The following is a 12,722-nucleotide window of genomic DNA, read 5'->3' as shown; positions in this document are numbered from 1 at the left end:
CTGAGTAGGTTTAGAATACTTTTTGGCGAGACACCAATATTGAATACTGTTAATGTACTTACTGTCTACGCGGAAATACTGTCTGAGTAGATTTGGGATAGTTTTTGGTGGTGTTACTTGAGAGGTTTGTGCTCCACCGCAGCCAAGCGAGCCTTGGCTTTTAATGTATACTATTTCATTTCTTTTGTACTGTTCAATACTTCTAACTTTTCAATGCTCTCCGCATTTTGAATTCAGTTCTCCAATTTACAAGCATCGACTGCAATTTCATTCTATAACATTTTATATCTTTCCTCCAATTTTTTACTGCTTACTGCCTCTAACATTTTCCTAAGATGTCTTCGGTTTACCTTCTATCCCTCCCCTTTCGCACTTACCTTTGGCCCTCGGTTTGGTTAACAATTTCAAAACGATATTGTCGTACGCCGTTTCCCCAGCCACACCGGAATCCTTGACCAGTTTCTCCTTTATGGCGATACATATGTCGTATTTTCCCAAGAGCTCCTCCAGCTCCTCGAATGCCTGCAACGAGAGGGACATTTTCAGTTACGTCGAGTTTTGCGATCGCTCTTCCCTGTTTCTTATCGATTCGTATTACAGCTGGCTCGAGCGAACCCCGAAACGGGAAGACGAGCTTCAACTTCAAAGAGCACAATACCCATCGAAGTGGAGGGCTTCAATCAGGGATCTTTAATGGAAAAATATATGCCGAATCGTAGCTACAGTGTGTCGCAGAAGTATTTATGCTACCTCCACTGAAATACTGACTGAGACTGTTGAAAATCTTCTTAGGGCAAATGTTACAGGATACTTGGCTAATGGTAGCCATTTCATACTGATTCAGAATAGAGCTGTTCACTGGACAAATCGATTAACTCCACTTTTTGAAAAATCTTAAATAGTGTTGAGAAGTGTTAAGAAGTGTCAAAGCACTTGGTATTAACAATTTTCGTACAGCTTACTGAACCAGAGATGCCAAAATTGTTGTGTTTTACAGAATCTCTTTTACAAAAACTCTTTAGTATCTTGTCCTAAAAGTCCACCAATCGTTTCATCCTTTGAGGGACCATAAATACTTCTGTGACTCTCTGTACGTCGTCCGAGCAACCCCAATCGGGAACAGTAAAGAAGGAGCGAAATCCTCCAAGATCCTCGAACCGATTGGACTTCGCAATACACACCAGAATTCATTTCTGAAACGAAGGATGCGGTTCTGCCCTGCGCCGGAAAGAAATCACGAAATGAAACTTCATTTCATAAAAGAACCCCTTTCTCCCCTCGCGTCGATTTTGAATTTCAAATCCGTGGGCGATAGTATTTTATTCGCGCGGCATCGGATCGCGCAGGCGCGCCATCGATTTCCGTTTATGCAAAACTTTTCTATCGTCCTTCCCTTCGCGTCGGTTGGCCATTACACGCTTCCCATCTTGATTTCAGATGATACCTATCGCGGAAATAAATTACACTTTAGAGTAGATACCGGTTAATATCTGTTTTTAGACGTCGCCTGCGCCAGTTTCCATGGAGAAATTAATTCCGACCTGGGGAGTTCCTTTGAAAATCCGCTTTCAGTTGGCGGAATTCCTTCTTTAATAACGAGAGTGCTCGAGATATTAGTTCCTGATATTAGTCGCATGTTCGTTTCAATTTTGGTAGATCAAAGCTCGGTTCAGGTATCTTAAAAACGATCGAGATCGCTCCATTCCAAAGACGGAGTATTGACGAAATTATTTGGTTAAAGTTAATATTTAGTTGGAACACTGTAACTATCGAGTACTATTTTAAATTTATTGGCAATCCTTTTGCTGCAATTTTTCCCGTCTGATATATTCCATAATATTCTACTCAAATCTAAGTTCCGAGTCTGAGAAACTTATTTTCAAGAATTGCTTCTAGTTTTTTCATTTCCAAGTTCGTTTCACATAGAATAATGTTCCGAATCGTTATCTCGTCGCATGATGAATCCCTTGCCCGCTAATTGCTACCTTCAGGGAATTGTATGTTCGCATAAAATGTGGTTGTATTCACCTTTTATCCGAATACCATCAATTCTGATCAAATCTCCTGCCTGTCGTGCTGTGAAATATTCTCTCGTCATTATCGAACTGTTTCCTTCCTTCATTGTCGTCATAATGCCGTCTGGTAGCAACTTTATTCTTGGCAAAACGACAGATATAAATTTTAAAGAATTTTATTAGTTGACTATGTTCGTAAAAATACCCATTGCATAATTCATCTCACTGGAAATGTTCCAATCGCTTTCCTTTTTATAGGAACGACTTTCTTGGCGACGTAACAAGATCTGCTAGTTCATGTTGATATAATTTACATTTTCACTTTGTACTTTTCAACCTTTTCAAATAACTCAATTATTAGTGACTATCAATGTTGCCTTTGTTTCAATTTTCATTTGCAAATATCAGATCGTTGTTTATATTAATAAATTCATTTTTCCTTCGTTCTTCTAATTTCAAAGTAGAATAGTCTGTATACTATCAGTGAAACTAGACAGAGAGTATCTCAAATAAACTTTTTTAATTCATATATACCTGTGTTATTTAAAAAAGAAAGAATTATTATTATTTACTTCAATATCGTCCACCAATAGCTACTTTTTCGCAACCCCGAGGTAGACGGTCGTGTTGAGGAAAATATCCAAGGTCAGGGATAGCTAACAGCGAGACAACCCCTGGGGTATCAGTAAACATTCAAAGAAATTATAACACGCGTCGTCCAACTTTCCCTCGAGTGCAACCATTTTACCAGTTTCCTCCTTACGAGTTCCTTATTAAATTTATTTCAACTCTTTGTTACAAACTAAAAAAGAAAAGGTGGAAATCACAAATTGTGCAGTTATGGAGACATTACTGTATTATTACAATATTATTTGTACATTATTTCATCGTATTTCTTAACAAAAAGTTAAGAAACAAAAAGTTTCATGAAATTAATCGATTTGTGCAACGAACGGCTCATATAGCCAATAAACAACAAATAAAATGCCATAATGCAAACTTCTCCAAGCCACTCCGAAGTTATACATTTTATTTTGTTTCTGTGTTTTGGACGACCTCCATTTTTTTCCACGCGAGAATCAGAAATAAAAGCAGAGGAAAAGGGACAAAAGGGACGCTTCGTCCCTTTTGGAATACATTCCGAAAGCGATGCATTAACACGTAATGATTCCACGGATTGAAGTTCGGATATGAATAACTTCCATTTGCGCGTTTCAGACCTCGAGTGTCGCGTGTACTAAAGGAAGACAAAAGCCATTAAACTGGGAGGAAAAAGATAGGGCTGTAAACGTCCGGAGGCGATGTAAGAAATTTAATACGAGCGCATTCGTTTTCCCTGGGCGCATACACCCCGGGACAAAATTATAGACGCTCCAAGAATGTTTAGCATGTTTCTCAAACGTCACACGATATGGAGCAAATTTTAAATCGAGTGGAAAATAATTATTTTCTACGAATTGTTGGGTGTTCCATTTTTCAAGCCACCAGAAAGTTGTATATTTTATTCTTTCCAAATTGAGTCATTTTGTTTTCAACACTCTGTATAAGGTGTTTGTTCATTCCATGATGTGCATCATCGCTAATTCTGACTCAAAGAAATGACTACGCGCACGATTCAGCGCTAAGAACGCTACCGTAAGTAGAAATGGCGTGTTATGGTCAGACGCGTCGACCCATACTATTCTAAATGATTCATTAATTACTATTAACGATTTGTAATGGCAATTGTTAAAGTTAAGTCGAATTATATCGGTAAATTGATATGCTCTTTCATTTATATTTATGAAGATATTTCATATTTAAATCTATAAATGTCAAAATTGGGTATTTTTGAAGGTTTTTCTTTCACAAAAATTGGAAAATCGTCATTCGACCGATCGTGATGGGTTCAGTGTCAATAACCGCCATCCCCTCTTCCATTGACATTCATTTTCCTCCAAGCAAAGTTTCACCCTCGATGCGAAATTCCGCGAGCTAAGAAACGTATCAGAGCACCATTTCCCCGATAAAAATACGGGTGGACCTCGTATAGCGTTTTTCAGTATTCGTGCGCGAAGCTGTCAGCGTCGCATCGGAGGAGATGCGTTTTCCTCGAAGCATAGGAACGGGTTGACGTCCATAAATCAGACCTCGAAAAGCAATCTCGTTTCCCCATTGTTATCTACGAGGTATAGCAACGGGAGAAATGGGAAACGCGAAGCATCCGCAATGCTTTCGACGGGAGAACGTATTCCTGGTCGCGAGCGCGAGCCAAGGAAGAGTAGAGCGTGCATAAGTCAATGCTTAACCAATATCTGGGTCAATGGCGCTCGTACACCCGTCCATTGTTTCGTAGCGGCGTAACACGTGACGAGTCGCGATAAATTACGAGCCGTGTCATGGAGTACACCTTGGCCTTCGTTACCGACATACATTCATAGCCACTTGTCCACTGTTTTCCCTGTCCCGCCTTTAAGCGGTGTTTCCACGCGGAAAGATTGCTGTTGACAGGGAAATCACTCTGGTTTAGTATAGTGGAAACACCAGTCCGTGAATGCGACTGTTGTATGTTGAATTTCTATTCAGAATGATTCTTTAATTATTATTAAGGTTTTTTTATTGGGAATTTGTTAAAGCTAAGGGGAATTATATTTTGGTAAATCGATATCCTCTTTCATTTATATTTACAGTCAGTGTAATAAGTATTCGTACAGAAATTCAAAATAAAACTTCATGTATTTATTTTATTGATAAATTTTAGGGGAAGAAATAATTAACCAACATTCTAACATATTTTTAGAGTTGAATTTGCGCTAATTAAAGTTTCAAATTAACTTTTAATGGTAGCCTCTCATTTCTTTTCTTATTAATTTTGTTTCAAATTGGTTGCTGTACGAATACTTACTACACCGACTGTATGAAGATATTTATTTATAAAAATATTTCGCATTTAAATCTGGAAATGCCGAGGTTGGGTCTTTCTGGACTCAAAAATAAATACTCGACACCTGAGTCACTATTTGTATTCAAATGATAAAAGACTTGTTTCCTGCAAATGTTTTTCACGATAAAAGAAGGATATAACATGTTTGTTTACTGCTATTTCATTATTCAGAATTTTTTTCGAAGGAAAATAGTAGGAAAGAAATTAGGCATATTTGAAACGAACATATCTTTCTTTTCTCTGCACGTGAAAACTCCGCATAACGCGGCCTCCATTTGGAGCGTGAGAAAATTCAATTTGGTCGTAAACGTGAACGCTAATTTTGCGCCATTACAGCGTCCTATACACCCACGCCAACCGAACTCCACGAATACGGAGTGGTCTATAATTCATGTAAGAGGTTTTAATAATTGCAACTTTTGTATTTGTCGATTTCATCGGTTGATATCGTCCAGGTTCCAAAAAAAAAAAAAAAAACAAAACACATTCGAGCGGCAGTACATGAAAAAGTTTATTACAGTGCAGCGAACGAAATAATTATAACTTTCGCATTTTGCTGATTTTTGCGACTGATATTACTCAGGTTTCAAATGGAACGTTCGAGGAATCGAGTATGGAGAAATTTATCACAGTGGTATAATTTTATTTCGAATATCAGCGAAGCAGATTATTCTCGACGCGTCTGACCATAACACGCCATTTCTACTTACGTTAGCGTTCTTAGCGCTGAATCGTGCTCGTAGTCATTTCTTTGCACATCATGCAGTGCTCAGCAACACTTTGTCATTTCTCGTGTCTGTAGCTACGGTTAAATAATTTGCTTTACGTCAATTCTTAGTGTTATTTTTTGGATAATTTTTATTATAACTTCCTTGATGGTGGGACAAAATATAAATTTTTTTATTATCACTTCATGATAACCATTTAAATTGCTTGCAACAATACTTTCTGTCACACGTTCTGTGTACATATGAACTGTAAAAAGAAAGGGAGAGAGAACGCATGGCAGAATGTCTCACTGCAAGAAATTTAAATGTTAAAGATGAAGCGAGAAATGAGAAAAAGAAATCAACTATTTGTTACGCACAATTTATTGTATTAGAATACAGTTCATACGTTTACAGAATGCATGGCAGAAAGTCTTGTAACAAATTTAAATAATGAGATAATGAGAAAAGGAACAGAGATCCACTACTTGTAATAGATAATTTATTGTATTACAATAATATAGAAAAAGAGAGGTCAGACTTAGTCCTTTAAGTTCGCAAAAGTATGCACAACACATGGCAGAAAGTCATGTTGCATTTAAATGTTACTGATAAATTGATTACATTTTTTTTTTAATAAATTGCTTGCAATGAGACTTACTGCAATGCGTTCCGCGTACTTTTGAAACCTTAAAGGATTCAAACTGATCTTCCATTTTCTATATTATTGCAATCACTTTATCAGTAACATTTAAATTTCTTGCAACAAGACCTTCTGTCATGTGTCGTGCATACTTTTGAGAACTTTAAGGACTAAGTCTGATCTTTCTTTTTCTATATTATTGTAATACAATAAATTATCTATTACAAATAGTGGATCTCTGTCCATTTTCTCATTATTTAAATTTGTTACAAGATTTTTCGTCATGCGTCCTGAGAACGTATGAACTGTATTTTAATACAATAAATTGTGCGTTAGAAATAGTTGATCTCTCTATTCATTTCTCATTTCTTCTTTAATAAATTTCTTGCAATGAGACCTCCTGCAATGCGTTCCGCGTACTTTTGACACCTTAAAGGATTCAAACTGATCTCCCATATTCTATTATTTGAAGTCATTCACTATAGAAATTATCTGTGTAAAAAGAAGTGAGATCCCCTTAAAAAATTTCAAAAAAGTAAAAAAATTACGCCAAGTACATGAAAAAGTGGAGGACTCAAGGAGTTATCATAGAAAAATAAAAGATCCCCATAAAAAAGTACAAGAAAGTAAAAAAAGATGTGAAATAAAAATGAGCTGCCAGTACATGAAAGTCCTTTCCAATAAAGTGCAAAGGCGACACTGTGTAACACAATGTAAAATTCGGTGGTTTCCAACTATGCGCAGCTAAAATGCTGTGTTCAACAGTGCGGACGTTCAGATCCTAATGACAATTCATGTAAAGTGACTGCTCCACACTTTAGCGGTGACACGAAGAAGCTAATTAGCGTATCATCCACAAACTGAGGCTGTTTAAAAATTTGCCTTGAAGTCAAATGCTTGGTGTGGCCAGCTAAATCATTCTCAGATCATCAAGACCCATACTTTCTCTCTCGCAGGCTTTTACATAATTTGTCAATTTAAAACTCTTACGATATGAGTACATTTCCATTGTGTTGCGTTTTAAATTATTTCTAAGGTCATTCATCGACGCCGATACCTTTCCTCTCACAAGCTTCCAGATAATTTGTCAGTTTAAAACTCTGACAATATAAGTACACTTTCATTATTTTGCGTTTTAACCCTTTGCTTACGGCAGTACGCGCCGCGGGAGTGACGCTACTGAACGGGGCATGGCGCCGCGAAATGTGCCGCAACCATACACACAGGTCATCCCTATAGGCTATAGTTGGACCAGTACACACAGGACGTCACGCGGCCGCCGACTACTATAGTCGGCATCCGTAACGAAAGGGTTAAAATAATTCTTATTCATCGACACGACCTTGCCTGGCCACGCCAAGCATTTGACTTCCAGGCCGCGGACATCAAGGCAAATTTTTAAATAGCCTCAGTTTGTAGATGATACGCTATTTAACTTCTTCGTGTCACCGCTGAAGTGTGGAGCAGTCACTTTACATGAATTGTCATTAGGATCTGAACGTCCGCACTGTTGAACACAGCATTTTAGCTGCGCATAGTTGGAAACCACCGAATTTTACATTGTGTTACACAGTGTCGCCTTTGCACTTTATTGGAAAGGACTTTCATGTACTGGCAGCTCATTTTTATTTCACATCTTTTTTTACTTTCTTGTACTTTTTTATGGGGGTCTTTTATTTTTCTATGATAACTCCTTGAATCCTCCACTTTTTCATGTACTTGGCGTAATTTTTTTTACTTTCTTGAAGTTTCTTATGAAGACGTTCCATTACGCAGTCTCCAATAGTTTAAATAATATTTCATTTTAGCAGAAACTTTTAAGAATATTTCTCTGGCGGTCGAGGTGTTAATAACGAAAACTCCTAACCTTCCCTTCTATAATCTTCCACGTTTAATTCTTCAAAAATCGCTACACAATTAAATAATAAATTATATCTCACATCATCCACAACCGATAGTGAAAAATCCAGTTTCTAATCGTCCCAAGCGAAATTTACCTTCGCGGAAATGTTGCAGTATCGTTCGAGCGGACAACGCGTTAATTTTCCTCCGTGGTTCGCCAAGGGACGCATCCGTATCGGCGCAATTAACATTCACGTTGTGGCCATAAAGTCCCGGGCGAAGTTATCATCTATTCCAAAGAATCTCGCATGCATACAAAACTGCATCCGTCGTGCAGCTGGCGTGACGGTAATGCGGGCCAGGCAAGGTCGGTGGTTATGTAGCCATGTATTTCGAGAGGAACCTAATTAGGTGAGCGGCCGTTTTCTCCGTCCTTCTCGTTCGTCCTTTCGTCGTTCTTTCCCCTGCGCGGTTGACGCAGAATGTCGTCGATACCGACCCCCGCGTGCATGCGATTTAACGTAACGGCGATGAAGAGTGTTTAACTGGCCGCAATAAAATCACGGCGTCTCGGTAATAGTACAATCACGTTCGCTTGCTGGACGATTGGCGAATTTGGAGCAGCGGTAGCGGTGGAATTCGATTCGCCACAGAGTCTCGATGGCGTTTTCCGCAGAGAACCGTCGTGCTCTTGATTCGATGCAAGCGAATCGAATTACGCGGACTCGAATATTACCGAGTCTCTGGACGATTGAAATTTTAAAGATAAAGCCAGGAAGAAAATGCTACAATATAGTAATTTTCAGTGGACTGGTCGCTGGACAGAGGAATTCGTAATTTTCAACTTCTCTTGACATGAGAGGATTGTTAATTATTCCGCTTGCCTACCTTCTGCTCGTTTCTACTATTATTTATCTCTTTAGAGAGTGTTTTAGCGTAGATAGAGAAAATTAAGGTATTTCCAGAATGTTATTACGTGAGAAATATTTAAAATATGAAGACAAAGTATGAGTTTTTCAGTTCTTATTTCAGGCTCGATAAGTATAACACTTTCAGCGCAGTATACATACTCAGTTTGGACTTGGTTAAATTTTCAGAGATTTTCATACAAAACACAATTACTTCAATTTTTTAAATAACATTTATCTTCCAGAAATGCACTAGTAAAACTCAAAAAAGGAAGATAGCGTTCCTAGGTCTTCAAGAACCTCTTCTCGAATTTTATTACGCGAGAACTATTCAAAGTATGGAGGCAAGGATTTCTCTCCCAAAGCAAATCACCCCGGAACATCCTGTCGAGCTCGTTCGAGGAGATAACATTCCTGGGGCGCGCGTCCGGGTTTTCCTGTTTGAGAAATGCGTTATATTACTGAAACAATAACAGATGGGTACGTCTTATTCACTATGAATGCCGCGTACGTTTGATGTCGTTTCGCGGTGAACGGGCGGTGCATACATTTATGCGTTCTTTACAGTCGACGTATTCAATCACGCCGAGTAACAGCGTCGACGTAAAAGCGCAGTTTTCAGTCGATTTCGTCGTCACGAGGAAGAAGCGTTCGCGCATTTTTTTTTTTCTTCCACTAGAGCCACGCTAAGCATGGTTTATATTGTCCTGGAATACGGCATGGTTGCTCTCGCGCGACCGCGATTAATTCTGCTCTCCAGGAGCAGTTATTAATCTTTCTTTTTCCTTAATTATCCCCTTACGTGAGCGTATATTTTCTCGGTGGAGATTTAGTTCGTTATTTTGTCTGTAGTTCGTTTTCCCCTTGGAGCAATTCGAGGTATACGGGGCCACGATTCTTGGAGAGAAAGTATATTGAAAAGGCGGAATGACGCTTTTGAAGAAAGCTTCACTTTCGAGGAAATCGAAGATGAAAAGGCGCCGAGGATGAAGGGTGGCTATTTCTTAGGGTGATTGGAAAAGAAAAATTCCTAATCAATCTCAACGAATTCGAGAACTACTTAATCACTGGAAATTTACAAGGAACTCAGAATTTCTTTGTTGTTCTGTGAGAAGAATGAATATTCTTCAGATTTGTCAGAGAGAAATGTTAGTTTAATTTTCAGAGATTTTCATACAGAATCAAAATAATTACTCGAATTTTGTAATAAAATAAAATTCAAGAAAGGAAGATTATTCATTCTTTCATCCTTCAATCTGTTTTTCAAATAATTATTTAAAAAATTATTCAAATTGTTATTATTCAACATCGTCGTACACCTAATTCTTCTCAAAAACCTCTATTGAGAAATAATTCATTTCCCAATTTTCACGTATTCTGTCACGATCACTCTTCGAATTATGACCCCCAATACCGTGCAAGCTAGTCTTAAAACGAGGCCAATATCTGGCATTGTTAGAACCGTAATTAACGTCGCGCGGAATGCGCATTCGATGTCGGATAAATCCATTAATATTGAAATTGGGATAGTGGATACGTTTCAACCGCTAATGCACAACGATGCGAAGTACAGTTTCGTTCATTTACATCGGCAAACCTGCTGTAATTTACATCACACTCGCTCGTTAATTTCATCGCCTGTAGCAGTTTAATGAAATGTATAGTTAACTTGTTTTATGCGCTCATACGCCCCGTCTCGTGTTAATATTACCACGTGTCATCTGTTTAAGATTCCGAATCTACATTTTAATGAAATTACTGTTCGCTCCTTTTGTACCGTATCCTCCCTCCGAGTTACGTTGTCATATGTTAATTCTCCAAGTTGGAGCTCTTTCTGGTATATTAGGAACAGCTTCTAACTGTGCAGAATGCAAGGAGGTCATCATAGCGACTGGTTTCTAACGTATATTAGCTTTTCATAGACAGGTTCAATTTTACATAGAATTTTTACTAGAAACAATTAATTTTTCACTATGCGTGTAATACAATTTTCACCGTTGTAATTTTTCTTTGATTATGGTCTTCTTTATGAAAAGGGCAGTAAATGGATAGATAATTTATTCCTTGTAATTTTTACATAAAACAGAACTTTTCCTTACATCAAATCATTTACAAATCATTTACAAATCATAAAAGAAAAAAGAAAAAAAAAACAATTAAAGCTAATTCTAAATTTATAAATTCTGCAGTTTACTACTACTTCTGCGATATACATTTTTTTATGTTTTTTTTTTTTTACGAATTCACTGCATTCGCCGGACGAAGCGGACTTGCATATATCGTGCAAACTTTGCGAGTTCTCTTGTATCTAGAGAGTAGCGGTTATAGGCTCAGAGCACTCAACATATTCTTGTATGTTGTATCATTTTTCTTAAAATACCATAGCCTATTAATTTTCCCGGACTAGTCCAGAGAAAGCAAGAAAGCTACTGTTATAATTTGGTATCAATCGGTTAAGTAGTTTTTGAAATTTTTATGTGGATACAAACATACGCTATCTCTTCACATAATAATACACATACAGTCAGTGTAATAAGTATTCGTACAGCAACCAATTTAAAATAAATGGTTCCTGTACGAATACTTATTACACTGACTGTACTAGTATATACATAATATATAAGATATGCATATGAACTGTATGCATAAAGTCAAAATAAAAAATCAGTCTAACCATAAATTCTAACAGGGTTCGTACTAAAAATATATATTAAACATACAATTTGCAAGTTTAATGCACCAAATACCTATTACACAAATAAATGAATAAGCGTGTTACATACATAGGGTCTACTTTTTAGGTAGCATTAACAATTAACGCGAAGGGAATCAGTTTCTACTCTTTCTGGTAAGACGAAGTTACCACTAACAAAGTTCCTGATCAGTTTTTGTTTTCGAGGGCCCGGTGTATGCTCAAGTAAACCCATACGGTAGTTATGTACGCAAACTTCCTGCGTATTTATTGCACGTCGGGGAATAAGGTCAGGGCTCGGTTTTAAATTAACAGGAAACTCTCCGTAACGAAATTCCAGTTAATTTCACCCCGCTGGTGGCCTCGCCGAAGGGGTGAGAATAATTCCCGAAAATAACACGGACCGTCAGACTTTCGTTGCGGTTTTAATTATAGCCGATTAGCATAGTAGTGGAGGAGTTAGTTAGAGAACAGGCGGGGAGGAGAGGCGTGAAACGTGAAACCCGGCCGCGTTGGAGGAGCCGAGTCAGAAACGAACACGTTGAAAAGCTGCCGCGACCTAAGCGTGGGCGTTACAACCGCACGGAAAGGGAAAGAACTCGACTGGTAGCGTAGTTTCGAGCGAGTTATTCGATTACGCGAATGTCGGCAAATAGGAGACATTGTGGCTTTTCAAGCTGTGCCACATATTCGGAGCAGGTGAACGGATGTCGCGTTGTCAGATCGAACAAGGGGATGAATTTAACGTTAACGCGGATGTTAATGGATTTTAATGCGAATGCAAATGGGGGAATTTTGCTGAAAATTTGGTCATTCTTAGGGGTGTGCGGGATTCCCGAAAATATTCGGGATTCTCGACAATGTACGGAATATAGAATAATATCTGGGATTTCCGAAAGTGTTGTTATTCTTGAAAGTTTCAGGAATCCGAATGTACGGGATTTCGAAGTTCCGGGAATCCCGAACATTTACGGGATCTCGAAATTCCGGGA

The 12,722-nt window shown here is 38.1% G+C and overlaps 1 protein-coding gene across 2 annotated transcripts in view; it reads right to left on the bottom strand.

Annotated features, from left to right (window-relative positions):
* Positions 1-12,722, bottom strand: part of LOC128892838 (metabotropic glutamate receptor 2-like) — a 234,559-nt gene that overhangs the window by 19,563 nt on the left and 202,274 nt on the right. For both annotated transcript variants that reach the window (XM_054153401.1, XM_054153403.1), the window contains one exon: positions 378-522. In XM_054153401.1, the coding sequence (XP_054009376.1) occupies positions 378-522 (145 nt within the window). The remainder of the gene's footprint in view (positions 1-377; positions 523-12,722) is intronic.

Source organism: Hylaeus anthracinus, unplaced genomic scaffold, assembly GCF_026225885.1.
Source record: "Hylaeus anthracinus isolate JK02 unplaced genomic scaffold, UHH_iyHylAnth1.0_haploid 2, whole genome shotgun sequence".
Classification (NCBI taxonomy): Eukaryota; Metazoa; Arthropoda; class Insecta; order Hymenoptera; family Colletidae; genus Hylaeus; species Hylaeus anthracinus.
Note: the sequence above shows the minus strand (reverse complement) of the source record. Positions and strands in the feature narration are given on the sequence as shown.